The sequence below is a fragment of the Platalea leucorodia genome, assembly GCF_965183815.1.
Source record: "Platalea leucorodia genome assembly, chromosome: 1".
NCBI lineage: Eukaryota > Metazoa > Chordata > Aves > Pelecaniformes > Threskiornithidae > Platalea > Platalea leucorodia.
Genome location: NC_138823.1, coordinates 115,848,531 through 115,863,165, shown reverse-complemented (window position 1 = coordinate 115,863,165; position 14,635 = coordinate 115,848,531). Strand labels below are relative to the sequence as shown.

General features: G+C 46.9%; 1 protein-coding gene across 1 annotated transcript in view; it reads left to right on the top strand.

Moving 5' to 3' along the window:
* AOAH (acyloxyacyl hydrolase) overlaps positions 1-14,635 on the top strand; it is an 80,188-nt gene that overhangs the window by 58,021 nt on the left and 7,532 nt on the right. Inside the window, exons 17-20 of the mRNA XM_082303718.1 lie at positions 6,704-6,876; positions 9,705-9,763; positions 9,844-9,903; positions 11,510-11,606. Of these exons, the coding sequence (XP_082159844.1) occupies positions 6,704-6,876; positions 9,705-9,763; positions 9,844-9,903; positions 11,510-11,606 (389 nt within the window). The remainder of the gene's footprint in view (positions 1-6,703; positions 6,877-9,704; positions 9,764-9,843; positions 9,904-11,509; positions 11,607-14,635) is intronic.

Genomic DNA, 14,635 nt, shown 5'->3' with positions numbered 1-14,635 from the left:
GGTTGTTACCTTACCTGTATTTGTCATAGCCACCCACCAGTCCTCATTTGGAGCTTGTCTTTCTTTCTTTCTTTTGCAAGCTGGTGATAAGTGACCAGTGGCATGTCTGAAGTAGAATATTTCTAACTTAGCAGATGAAATGAACAACAACAGGAGGGAAAAAAAAGTGTTTAAAAGCATGTATATCCATCTTACCCAGTGTGTCACCTCCTGTCAGGAGGTAGAGCGTGACTGGTTTACCTTTTCTGAAGAATGACAACGTAGTCCCCTGTTGAGGTCTATTTTCACTCTGCCTCTGCTGCACACTGCCTGCAGTCTTTGCTGTGTTCTCCTGACAAGGTGTTTTGTCTTTCTGGCTTTACTCATGTCATAAGCTCAGCAGGAGAATGAACTGAAGCTTTCAAAACTAATAGTTCTGGCATTATCCATTAGCAATGCTCATAGGGATACCAAGAGGTCACTAGTTGGATGCTTCCCTTCCTCCTGATAGTGGGAAGGCAGAAAACACCTTGCAACCAGGCCAATGCAGAGCACATCCGTACCACAGTTTTGGTTTTGCACGTGGTCCAAGTGCTGTTGTTAATGTAACATTATTTTCACCATAATGACTCTTCAGGTTTTCTTTTAAGTGGAAAAAATAAATCTGACTTATGCGGAGACTTTCAAAACACTCATTTTAATAAATGATGCATGCTCAGCTAAGTCCCCTTCCGAAGCTTTTGAAAAGTCTCACCTGCAGGTTGCATAATGAAGTCAGAGCTATTATGCAGGCTGCCAGACTTTGCCATTAAAATATCCTGGTTTTGGTTTCCTAAAACTTTGCTTAACAGCAAGTGCTTAGGTTGAAACTTTGCATGCCGGGTGTTGTGCTCCAGAGGTGGATGGCCAGAGGCCAGGCAGGGCAGCAACACGGAGCCCTCAGCCAGGGCAGAAGTGGGACCGCAGGGGCCACATTTTAGGTCCTTCCCTGGCACCATCATCTCCCCGGCCACCTGTGAGCAGCACGCAGAGTTAACCTCCCATGAAACATCTCCCTCCGCTGCTCGCGCTCTCTCTGCACCCCTGCCCAGAGCTGCCAAATCTGCCCTCAGCACCACCCTCCTGTTTAGGGAAGGATGCACAAATCCTCAAAAGTAACTCCACCACCCTTCGACTGAGGGGGAAAAGCAGTCACAGACCTCCTGCTACTTGCTGACAAGACTGTCCTGGGCATCTGTTTATTGAGAAGCTTATGGAGGTATCATCACAACCACCCCCAGGATGATGAGCTTCCCCCCCCCAAATAGCGCCTTCGCTGAAGTCCATAGCTCCTGCTGCAGAGACTTTCGAAGTGTCTTCTCCTAGGCTTGGCCCAGGCTCTGCTGTGTACATATTTAAATTCTGCTGTTTCACCGGCTTTGCTAAAAGCACCTCTTTTTCCTTTGTTTTATTCCTCATTCTGCAGGTTATTCCTTTCACTTCCTCTGTCTCTAACACTGCTTTCTATTCTTGCCTTAAGTAAAAAGAAATTTTCCACGAATTTAAACCATTTTGGCCTTGTCTCACCCATTTGTATGTCCTAAAACAGTGTTTATTACTTGAAACTCTGCTGGTTTTTTATCCCAGCATCCATTACCTCGCAGACACTTTTGTCTGCTCAAATCCTATCTATGTACTGTCTGTTTTCTTCCAAAACATTTGCTGCATCAAAAGAGGCTATCAGGCTGTAGTGATCCCTGTGACTCCAGCAAGGAAAGATGCTGTACCTTCTGTAGAAACATGCTGTTTCCATGCTTTTTCCATCGAGTGGGATGTACAGCGGAGAGAGATTTTTTCGGTGTCCGGTCACTGCGTGTAGCTGCCCTGGCTCTGATGTACCCACAGAGGTTACAGCAGATGCGGAGCATCTGATGGGCTTGACTTCAAACTTAGAGCTTGACAAATAAAAACCTCTTCAAGGACATCTTTAAACTGCAGTAATAGAGCCTTTCTGGCCTTATGCTGTATTTTGCCTTCAAAAGAGAGCGGTGTGCTGAGCACACTGGAGACACAGCTCTTAGCCAAAGCATTGTTAAAATGCCAGTATTTCATCCCATGCGAAGAGCGGGGCAGTGAGTAATATGGATGTTTGTAGATGAGAAAGATAATGAAATTGGCAGCCTGTGTTACATGTTCCCAGTAGTCTCCACACTGTGGTGTCCAAACAGGGGGGTTAGAAAAATAAAGACAGATGGCAATGGTATCTCTCAGCCCACTGAGGTGTAAATATGGGACACAATGTGGGACACACAGACCTGGAACAAAAAAAAATTCAGGCAAGGAAATAATGAGCACCAGCAGTCTCAAATTCTGTACAATTATTGCACGTATTAGTTGTGTTCAGGGTAAGGCACCATTTCTCCAGCCTCTCTTTTGCAGCTTTGTAGTTATGGCATCTGCAACAAACAGAAAGGAGACAGCAGCAAAGTGGGGTGAGCAGGCAGCCACCGGGAAGGGAACTTGTACAGAGCGGCACCGGCGCCAGCGAGAGCGTAGCACTCCTGTATTGTAAGGCTACCGTCACCAAAGCGCTGCTGCACCCCTCTGGCCCTAAAAATAGTATGAGAGCGTGCAATACCTCTAACTCTTGTGTCCCTGGCACACCACCCCTCTGCAGCGAGCTGGAGCTGAACGCCTGCACTGCGGATCCAGCTCTGTGTGTACGTGCATGTAGCATGTGTGAGTGTGTGCATGTGGTGTGCCTGCTCACCAGCTGACCCCGTAGGCCAGTGGCCCAAACCCTGGGCATGTAACAGCATGTGGCTGGAAAGCAGATATGTATAGCTGAAACATTGGCTGGGGCGGGATATTTATTTGGGTTGGGGTCATGTGGAGAGGGGAATCGCTGCCCTGCAGGACATGGGAGGCCAGGCCCATGAACCCCATGCAGAAGGAGGGTGGAGATCTGTGTATGGACTATGCCAGACCCTGTTATAAGGGACTGGAGGTCTCTGTGGCAGAGAAGAGCTGGAAAAGCTTTGCACAGATTGCATGAGGCTGTCAGGTCCCTCTGTGTTATATGTGTGCACAGCTAGGGTACCCGTGGTGTTAGGACATCCAGGAGCTGTGTGGACATCCAAGGATATTACTGTGTATTTGTGTATTGTAGGGGGGCAGAGAGTGCTCCCTAAAATGCCCAGATCCAATGCAACAAGAATCCTAACATTAATGTCCGCTTGCTACGCTCTGACACAATGAACCATGGCCAACATCAGCTTCCAGAGGCCGCAGGTAGGCAGAGGCTCTCACTGGCTGCTGCCTCCCAGGGGGACCGTGTGAGGGTACCACAACGCCCCCCCCCACGCTCACCCAGGCACCTTGGAGTCCTTATGGAAGAGCCCAAAACAACGTGCCTACAAGATGGCTTGCTTCTCAGTCGGTTTCAATTTCATAGCCTGGCACAAAAAGGAAATGTGAAGAAATGCACTGAAATATCTGCATGACTTCAGCAGAGAATGACAAGAGAAAGTGGAGTAATGAATGTCATATTAATTTCAGCTCACACTGACGTGTTTACTTGTAGTAAAGGCCTTACATCAGAGCACTATTTTGAAATCAAGTCCTGCAACACCTGTAGATGAAATGAAGTAATTTAAAGGCAAAACCACAGTCTTATCTCAAAAATACCTTGCTTGGGTGGCTGTCGCAAGGATAAGCCTGAATCTTAACACTGTTTTTCAGTTCTCCCTAACCAGAAAGTCTGAAATGCTTCAGCAGCACATACTGCATTAAGATAAATTTCTGGGCTCAGGGACCTCGTCTAATTATTATTTTGTGTGCAAAATGCAGCCCACTGAAGAATCCCAAATCCTGCTAGGGAACCCGGTTCTCCCACACAGGACTTAGCACCCTCCTGCAAACATTTCTAATGCCTCAAGACAGAACAAGAGTGCTTCTGAAGCTCCTGCTTCTACAATGTTCACTGACAAGAAATCCTACCCGATTCCCCAGCAGCTCACTCGGCACTGCAAGCATCAAGTTTGCCCTTCTCTTACCCCTGGGAAGCCGTGAAAGAGATTAAAGGACTTTCCCAGGGAAAGGACCTGGATGGAGCCTCCTGGCTGCTAAGCTGATCGCTTCCCTACAAGCCCATGAGGACAAAATACGGGAACCGCTAAAACAATAAGGATGGACATTAGTGCACCCTTATGCTACTTGGAAGGACATCCCTTGTCTGTCTTCTTGAGCAACGAGATCAGCTCCTCAGTGGGTGTTGAGGCTTTCTCTCTGAAAGCTTTGGTCCAGCTGAGCTGTACCACCAAGTCAGGGCCAAAACTGTCACGGGAGCCTGCTTCCCAAGGTGCATGGCCCATGCCATGCACAGCCGCACACATTGATGTGCTCCAAATCCCGGCTATGGTGCCCTCGCTGCTGTCTCTGGGGGCTCTTTTAAGAGCTTCTGTTGCAAATGCATGTCTTTATTGTCTTTCCCAACTCAAAAAAGGCAACTTATGGATTTACATGCTCTGCTCTGTGTGTCCCAAAGGGGCCCATGCCACCCTGGAGCTGCCTGGGGTTTGTGGAAGCACACAATGGTGTCCTTCTTTCCATCCCACTGACTCTTTGCCCTAAGAGAGGGCAATGGGACATCTCCGGACAACAGGAGGCTTTTCCCTAGAGCTGGCCCTGCTCTGCCTCCCAGGTGTTGCTGGAACGGGGCCCCGCAGAGCTGGGGTATCTCCCATGCCAGAGACCTGTGGATCCTCTCTTGCTGGGATGGGGCAGCCTCCTCAGGGCAGCATTCACCCACTTGCTCATAGCCCCTGTTATGGACACGTGCACCATGAGAGCGTGGCAATTGCTCTAGGGGGGGAGAGTGGGTGAATGCTTTTTCTGTAATAAAGTGGTTGTTTTAATAACATAACTAGAACAGTGTTCTCTAGGCAGCCTGGGGAGGTTTTGCTTGTTTGTTTTTCTTATATAAGCTGAAATTTATTTCAACTTCAGGATTTTATTTCCCCACCCCCTGCAGCATTTACAGCTAAATGCAAGAGGGGAGGGATAAACCTGAGCCTGGGACTCTGGTTTGAAGAGGTTCAGGCCTGCCAGTGAGCCACAAAATGTGGGCGTTCAGTCCATGTGGGACACTGACACAGCTCCCATACCCTAATGAACATTTCTGAGGACTATTTTATCTTAATTACCTCCTCCCTCCAGCCTCCTTCTCCTCCCTCCAGTCTCCCACCTTTGTCCAGACCCCTCGCTACTCTCCTGCCCTCCTGCAGAGCTGTAGTAAGAGGCGTACGACATGTGAGAGACAAAGGTACCTTAGATATTTCTACCCGGCATAATCAAAGAGCGTGTTGAATGTAAGCTACATGCAGCAACCCATGGGGAAAGAAGCCCTCCTTTCACCTTTCTGTGGGGCATCACACACCCTGAAGCCATCTGCGTAGAGCAGCACTGGTTCCCCCTGTTCAGAGCCGAACCACGGAGGCTCTTTTAAACAGATGAAGCAGGACCCTACATCCCCTTGGGGCAATGGATCCTTTTCCTACTGAAATTTGAGATAGATAGACATTAGATCAGTGAAATGTCAGCTGCAGACTGGAGTTTGATAAGTACGCCAAGGGCAGTGTCTTTGCAGTCACCAAAAGCAGCATGGACTTTTAAGGACTACAGCTAGGCAAGTTCCTGGGTTTATATCAAGTGGCTTAAGATGCTCTGCAACAGCTACAAAGAACATGGCACCAGGGTTACCGGCGTAGTTTTACATGGATTTTTAACACCACAGGAAACCAATGTGGTCATAGCCTGCTTCATGGATCTGATTCTCCTCTCTGCACTGTAAATAAAGACTAACTCATTTGCAAACTGTGGAATAAAACCCACAGGAGAGCTAAGGCTTTTTTTCTTTATGGAGGTATGCTGGGCCTGGCTAGGATAGAGTTAGTTTTCTTCATAGCAGCTCCTATGGTGCTGTGTTTTAGATTTTTGACCAAAACAATGCTGATAACACACTTTTTCAGCTGTTGCCAAGCAGCGTTTGCACAGCATTGGGGGTCTTATCTGTTTCTCATTCTGCCTCCCCAGTGAATAGATCGGGGGGGTGCACAAGAGGTTTGGAGGGGACACAACCAGGCAGATGACCCAAACTGACCAAAGAGATTCCCTGCCATACAACATCATGCTCGGCAATAAAAAGGGAGAGGAGGGGATTTTAGGTGGGTTAGCCATCTTTTGCTCAGGAACTGGCTGGGCATCGGTCTCCCCATGGGAGGTGATGAATGATTGCCTTTGCATTACTTCTTTTGCTTGCTTTCTCTCTTCTTCTACTTCTCCTTCGCTTATGGAACAATAACTTTTTTTTTCTTGACCCCCAAGTTTTCTTGCTTTTACTCTTCCTTTCCTCCTCCGCCATTTCACTGGGGGTGGGGGGCAAGCAAATGAGAGTCTGTGTGATGCTTAGCTGCCCACCGGGATTAACCCACAACAGGAGGCCACTCTATAAAAAAGGGATGCATCTGTCTGTTTTTAGCAGGGAGAACGGTTACACCAAGGGAGGTTTCTGTATCACTTCTGATTTTGGCAATAACAATGAGACTAAAACACATAGCATAATTTTTATAAAGTTTTACCTAGCTAACTTAATGTAGAAGAACAGCAAAGAAGAAAATGCTGCTGTTTCAGGTGTTTCACAATGTTACCTGACACAAAGTCCTGTTGGCATCCTCTTCTTCTGCAGGAACCGTGACACGCTGGCTCACATGACTACACCCAAAGAAATGCTCTCCAACGTGGTTCAAGCTCTGCAATACCTGGACTCCCGTCTTCCAAACGGCAGCCACGTGATTTTAACAGGCTTGGTAGATGGCCGCTTTCTCTGGGATAACCTGCATGACAGATACCATCCTCTAGGTCAGTATGAGATGTTGTGGGGTCCTCCTGGTTATCTGCTTGCTCGTGTTGCCTTCTCTCCCTGAATAACTTATGAATCTATTGACAATTTCAAGCAAACCTGACAGAGTGGAGGAGATGATTGAGAAATATGAGACAGATATTGGCTGTGTAGTAGAAGTAGCAGAGCCAGTTTACCATCCTCAGCGCAGGACAGGCCAGCTAGAAGGCAGATACCTAACCTGCCTGATCCCACCCCAAACTGGACCCTCTCAGCTCCAAACCAGGCTCAATATATGCTGTGACCATGGAAACAAGCTGTTCTGCCTCAGCCTTGGCCCAAAATTGTGGCCAGCCTGCCTGCACTTGATCCTGGTTGTTGTTACAGGTGGAGGTAGACATTCGGTGAACACCTTCACTCACTGACTGGTGGATGTCTTGGTAAAACTGAATGTGGGCCAGGACAGAAGATTAAGCCAGGGGGTTGCGAAAAACTGGTTAGATATTAGAGAAATAAATTTTCTACAAGCGCTGGGTGCCTGCCACCTCCTACCCTACCTACAGGTGTGACGATTGAAACCTCACACCATGTGCAGGCACGTGTTGGGGCGTTGCCTCAGAGTGCAGTTGCCGTCAGGTGCTTTGGGGCAGTGTTTTCAGAGATTTGGAGGCTGCCTTTGGGAACCTGTCATCTCAGAGTGTCCATGAAACTGTATGTCTGACTGTTGACAGACCACTTGCTCCTTGGCTTCATCCTGTGCCAAGCAGCAAGGAGGAACGTCATCAGAGGGGGCTGCATTCACATGCAACGACGTGTGATGTCCTTGGTTAGTCCAATGGATGTGCCTCTGGGGTCAGTGTGGAAACATGTCCCTGGGGACGTGGGAGGTTGTAGGGTTGGAAAGCTTGGAAGCTGGTTGCAGAACCCCTTCTCTACAAATTTATACCACCCCGCAGTGGATACAGAAGGTGAAATATTTTATGCAGGTAGCAAAGAAATACAAAACCAGCTAAAGTAAGTCTCTTGTTCTCCAGTCAAACGTGTGTACAAGGAACGATCGTGGCCATTCTGCTGTCAAATTTTAGACCAAAAGCATGTTCTTCCTTTTATTTGGGTAAAGGAAGCTCTCTTGCATCTGAACAAGTGCAATGTTGTTGTCATCTTAGTTCTCATCGGTAAAGAGAGAGAGAGAAGCTAAATCACACCATTAAAAGAGCAGATTACATCTTCAGATGATTTTGGCAACCACTGGATACTAGAGCTTTCAGCAGACTCTGTGCCATGGTTTCCCCAAGGTTTCCCAATCACTGCCAGTGGCCCCACAGCTTCTGCGTTATCTACTATGGATTATTTTACCCCTCAGAAGTACTTGCCTCTTCTCAGGAAGTCTGAGGTCTCCATTTCTATTCCTGATACATTGCTACCTTTTTCTCTAATAAGCACTATACTGCTATCAAGTGAAAGCAGAAAAAAAGAAAAATAAAAGAAAAATTTTGTCCCTTTCAGGGCAGGGGGAGCCGATGATAATTATTTTTCAGTCCCATAAATAGATTTCTTCCCTTGACTGCATGTTTATCACAGGGACTGTTCCTCTACTGGATATCTAATTATCAGAGACAACATGTAGCATTTTTTGGCACAAACCAAATCAGGAGTGATTAGCTATAGGACCAGTTGGAAATTTTTCAGAGGGGCTGATCTGCCTTGGGGGGACCCAATTAATCCGAAGCAACACGTTTTGTAGCAAGAGATCACTTCTGGCAGCTCCTCTGATGGGTTGCGAGCAGGTTTCCTCACTTGGCTGCCAGTCAGGTGCGACGAGACGTCAGTCTGGCTTTCTGCTGAATCCCTGGTCCCCCTGACAGCCCATCCCAGGGCCCGATGCTTTCAGGCTCCATGGGTCTGGGACATCCCCAATACCCAGGAGTGACACTAGATCTTTGAGCTCCCCATCTTTTGCTCCTCAGGCAGCTGATACTGCTGCTGGGTGATGGGCAGCCATGAGATGGGCAGGAATCACATCTATACCAGGGAGCCGCTGCAAAGCAACCTGAGGAGCCCGTTACACTTGGGAGTGATCATGCTTTGCAGTTCCCAAAACAACAACAAAAATTTCTTATTTCAGCACTGCAAAAATAACGAAGCCTGACAGGATGATCAGTGTGCTACAAACTCAGAGAACTGAGTGGCCATTTAATTTCCACCTTGGTTGTAGCTACCAAAGAAGCAAAAAGGTTGAGAAAATGGGTAATTTTCTCGGCAAGCCAGGCTATTGCGTAGCACAGTGAATTTTAGGGAATGTCAGCTGCGTGTTTGGCTTGATGCTTGAATTTGCTCCCCCACACAAGCATATCTACTTCCCCCTGTGACAGCAAAATTGTTCCTCCCTTTTAAGGCTAACCTCTCTGAGGAAAATGCGAAGCTCAGAGTATATACAGTCACCTCCAATCTTCCCTTCGGCTTTGCAACCCCTGGATTTGTTTGGAGGGTGAGAGACACGTTAATGGATAAAATACCAGTCACGCACCTGGGAGACTGGCACAGGCTGTGCTGACTAACCCCGTGTGTGAAACGAATGACCCGTGAAAGGCCGGAGAGGGATGCAGGAGAAGCGGAAGGGGCTCTGCACGCTGTGGGGACACAGGCGCTTTAGCGGGAAGGATGCATTGCTGCCACCTAAGTTGCATCCCGGCTTTGGTGGTGGGAGGGTAACCTGGGGGGGGGGGGTCGGGGCTCCCGGGGTGCCTCTCCCCACTGAGGGGTCTAATGAGTGGGAACGCACAGACCTGCAAAATGAAGTAACATTTGGCCATCAGGCACACGAAGTTTCCCTCTCTGTGCTTTGCAGGGCAGCTGAACAGGGACATCACATACAGTCAACTTTATTCTTTCCTCGACTGCCTCCAGGTAAGGTCTCTGTCTGTAGCTTACGAGCCCTGCTTTCCTCTCGGCCTGCTGCTAAAGCCCCACTCCCCGTGCCTGCCCAGGTGAGCCCCTGCAGCGGCTGGCTGACCCCCAACGAGACCCTCAGGAATTTGACCTCGGAGGTAAGTCTCGATGAGGCCGCAACGGGACCGCCCTCTTGCACAGGCGCTCTTCCAGTTTGCCCCTGTGTCTGAGGATATAAGCCTAATATCTCAAAGGCAAGACGTCAGCACGCTTTTTTCTTCCAAAGGCAGGGAGAAGATGCAGAAACATCCGTACCCATCCTTTCAAATGCCTCTCAGGCTCTCGGAGGCAGCACAGTTAAGTTAAGGGATTTGTAAATGTATTCCCTTTCCAACCTCTCAGCTGCCCAAATTTATTCTCAAGGGATGCGATCTCCCTGAGACAAAACTGTTCAGGTTCATGTTCTTTAAGGAGTAAATGTACCTGATAAGAAAGAAAAGGATTGTGAATCAAGTAGCTGTGAGTATGAAAAGCCAACTACTCAGATTTCGCTGGCAGCAGGAGCAGGCCCCGAGAGCAAGAGCCTTACCCTGTCTTCATTTGGGATTTGTGCTAATCTTCCTCAGACACATTTCTGTGGACTTAATCGCCAGATGGTGTGACCAAGGAGCATCCAGGCTCAGTGCAGGAATGGGAACAGACAGAACAGAGATGTCTTAAAAGTCACCCTAAAAATCTGGCTGCAGAATTGAATGTCACATAATATCAGCTCCTTATTCCCTTACGGTACAAGCTGATTTTTAATCCCAGCACCCCCCAGCAGCCATGTAAAAGAGCTAGTAACCAAATATTGTCAAAAATGTCATTGCTGTGTATAGTTATATTAATGCTTGCATTCACTAAACGAAAAATATGGCCTTAATTTCTCCAAGGCTTACATATGTGTTTCATTTTATGTCCTGTCCCTCTTGACTTCAGGGAAAGCCATTAAGCACAGTCCTAAATCTTTGCAGGATTGCAGCTTATATATTTATACCAACAATACAGAACATACAGTACATGTAACTTCTGTCCATGAACAATTCATATGTCTGCAGGGTATGAATTAATCTTCTTTCTGAGCCCCTGTCTGAAACTAATTGTCTGTGTTATTATCCAAACTGCACAATTTAAATATTTAGGAGATCCTGATCTCTGTTACGGCTGTAGAAATCACACAGGATATATCAGTTAAGTAGATGCTCAATGAAGGTAATTTACTCTGCTGAAAGTAAGGGCAGAATTTGGTCTGGATAGATAAGTGTTGGCACCCACAACACAGTAGCAGGAAGGATAATGGGAAAGGAGAACATTTTTGCTGTAGAAAAGTTTCAGTTTTCTTTAAGAGGAATGAAGGTGACTGGGCTGCCACTCATCAAGAGGCCTCCGAAACTGAGAAATTCAGATTACTTATATAGGCGTAGAGACACTACTAAAAGAGGTCTCCAGTAAAATAACCATATGCTGTATTAAACTTATCACATCAGCTGAGGCCTCAGTGCAACCTGCAATGACATATTGCATGGTGAGCTGGGTAGCCCAAAGGCTGGTGGTGCTCACGCAAGTCTATGTTATGATGAAGAATCCCATTTCACCTCCTTTCCCCCAGCTAAAAGGGCAACATTGGCTTTCAAATTCCTGACTGCGCATCGGTGACAAAAGCTGAATCCATGCAAAGCAGCGCAAGTAGCAATGAATTGTCGTTAAATTGCTTGATTTTTGCAGAGAGCTTTACAACTTTCCAATGTCCTGAAAGAAATAGCAACATCTAAGAAATTTGCCAACTTTGATATTTTCTACATGGATTTCCCACTGAGGCAAAGTAAGTTGTTTTTTTCTCATCTTTCTCGTGAAGCATTTAGTGAAGTGCTGGGCTGCTAATATGCTCCTCATATTTTAGCTGTGTACTGGGAGATGGGCAGCATAGCCAGCCAGCCTATGTGACCCTGCAGGCAGGGCTGGGGCCAAGGGGGGACCCTTAATGCCATGTCCCAGCTTCCCTGGTTGGGGTAACTGTGGACCTCTGACAAGATGAGACCCCATCACCAGCCTAGGGGCCACAACCTCCCCGCTGCTCCCAGCTGCCAGCACCCACAACGCCAGTGCGCAGCACACTGGCCATTTGCACTTGGGTGGCAGGAGGCGTTGGTGGTGAGACAACAGGGACAGGAGACAAGCCTCTGCTAAAAATGCCTCCTGCAGCTTCTCAGGCTGATGAAGAAAAAAAGAAATCTCAAACCTATCTCGGTCCATAAGATTTGGTTTTATTTTTGATCGTTGCTTTTATAGGGGGTCATCTAGGCTGGAGATGGCATATCCACAATGGTGAAGGTGGTCTTCTTGAGCTGTAGTGTACTACTTCCCATTGCCTCCTCTGGGATGAGCAGTGCCTCAGGAAGGAGAACTTTTCTCAGCCAGTTTTCCTGTCTGAATAACACAGCCACCTTCTCTTAACTCACTGTTTGCAAAAGTAGAAGCACCTCTCCCAGGAGGAACTGGCTTCTTGGCTATGCTTCCTTAAGCACCTACATATTACTGTAACTTTTGTCTTGAAGAGCTTACAAAGCTCATCTTTCTGTGATCTCAAGTGACATTAGGTAAGCACATTACCTAAATTACTTTCTTCTGCAACCGACACTTTAAAAAAAAAAAAAAAAAAAAAAGAACCAGAAACTTTTCCTCATTACCATGAGCATGAGTGGACAGTGCCCTTGTGGGGCTGGGGACAGACACCTGTCCCTGGATCCCTCTCACCTCCACTTCCCTTGTGAGATGCGCGTGGGTCCAGGTTAAGGCACCACCCAGCATCAGCCCAGCTCCATCGCAAGGAGAAATGCACTCACTCTATCTTTTTAAAAAAAGAATCAGGGATTCAGGTGGGCAACATATTCAAGTAGTTAGACAGTGATGGGAAAGTAGGAAAACACCTTTTTCCCTGAATCGAGCCTGATCCTCCCATGTTTCAACTTATACCTGTTGTCTGTCCCTCACTGTGCACTGCTGTGAAGAGACCGGCCCCGTCCTCATCACCTCCCTGTAGGTTCTTCCCCAGCGTGGACTGTCCCCATCCCTCAGCCTCCATTCACAGGGCAGGAGCTCCAGCCATGGCCACCTCAGGGCCCCCCCCGATAGCATGAATTCTTACATTCCAAAAATTGTATATAATAATAGGAAAAAAAACCCTGATCTGCATTTCCTCGGTTTTATATTTACATAGAGAGGTAGTTGCACGTTGGTCCTTCCTGAAAAATTTTGCCTGGAGACTATATTTTAAATGCCAGCATGCAGACAGCTAAAACCAGAGCCATGAAGGGACAGAAACACCCTGGCAATACTTCAAAGTGTGCATCTCTAACACCTCTCCCCATCAGTGGCTGGCTGTCCTTGGAAGCACGAAGCTGCCGAGGCACCTAAGATTATTGCAAAAATCTCATTTGCAGCCAAACCCTATCAAAATTCACAAACTTATTTTATCCTACATGACCCAATTCAGGAAGCTGATTCTGGGTCTCATGCAGACCATACGGAGGAGGAGGTAAAGAAGGGAGGATGGGAGAGGGAGTCTTTCTGTCCAAAACTTTATCTCAGAGAGGTGGGCTCCACTGTCAAGTTCGATAGCGTAGCACAGATTTTTCAGGACATCCAAGTCACTTTGTGGCTTTTGCCTCAGCTACTTAATATTTAACAAGTCATTAGGATTTGGAACAAACTACCTGCTGGGTAGGCAAATTATTTTAATAAGTTAAATGACTAACTTTAGGTAATTTATTTGCTTTTACGAAAAGAAACATCTTAATATAATTTGCTGTTCTTGATTACATCGCGTTAAATAAATGAGGTAAACAAAATCACACATGCACATACAAACATCAGCTCTGAAAGACACTTCGCAAAGTTTCCTGCAGCCCTGGAGCCAATGATTCGAGCTTGCTGTCAGGAAAGCTGTCAGTTCGTGAGCGTGCTCGAAAGCCAGCTAAGGCTGCTGACCTACTTTTCTGGTCTCTTTCTGAAGCGAGCGCAGATCCTCCCCCAAACTCTCCAGACATCAAATATTTAGCAGTGGTTGCACACTGTGATGAGTGCATTGATTTCAGGCTGGCCTGGACGTATATATACATAGCCGCTCCCAGCTTTCTTGGAGTAAAATTTGAGTACACCAGCATTTATTCTAAATTTAGATGGACGTTCAAGCTCAGAGGTTGCCTTCGGCTGAAGAACTTAGTGGTTCCTTTAAGAAGCAGTGCAATAAATACGGTGAATAGGAGTTGCTTGTTTTGGCTTTTTCTTGGTGTGGATGGGAACAAGCTCTTGTCTAGTCTAGCCAAGGCAATAGGCACTTTTAAGACAAACTCTGGACATACTGAGTTGGTGGATATTTCTTCAACTTCTCTAGGATTTTTGGAGGTCAAGTATAACGGTCTAAATTCGCCTATCTTGATACAGACTTTACTTATCTTACTTTCTCCTCTGCTATTTCTGGCAGTGGAACAGTAGTCTCTCTACAAAGTAAAGCACAATACACAGCCTCATACTCAGTGTATAACATCATATATAAGGGGTTAGGCAAGCTCACTCTGTGCATCTGTATGTGCGCTCCGTGGTGTAATCTGAGGTGAATAAGTGTTGTGGCCAACATATTGCAAATTTGTAACAAAGCTCCAAGCCCTGTGTCTTGAAAACAGGTTACTTTGTGTGCTGACCAAAGCACTTCAAGTAGGTTTCTATAATCAAAGCGGGAATATCGCCCTTCTGTGAATTCAGAGTTAGTATGGGGACACAGACAACACTTTTTGACAGAACAGCCAAGGTCCAAACAGTGGTGAGTCTAGGTCAAAACTGCGGTGCTTGAAC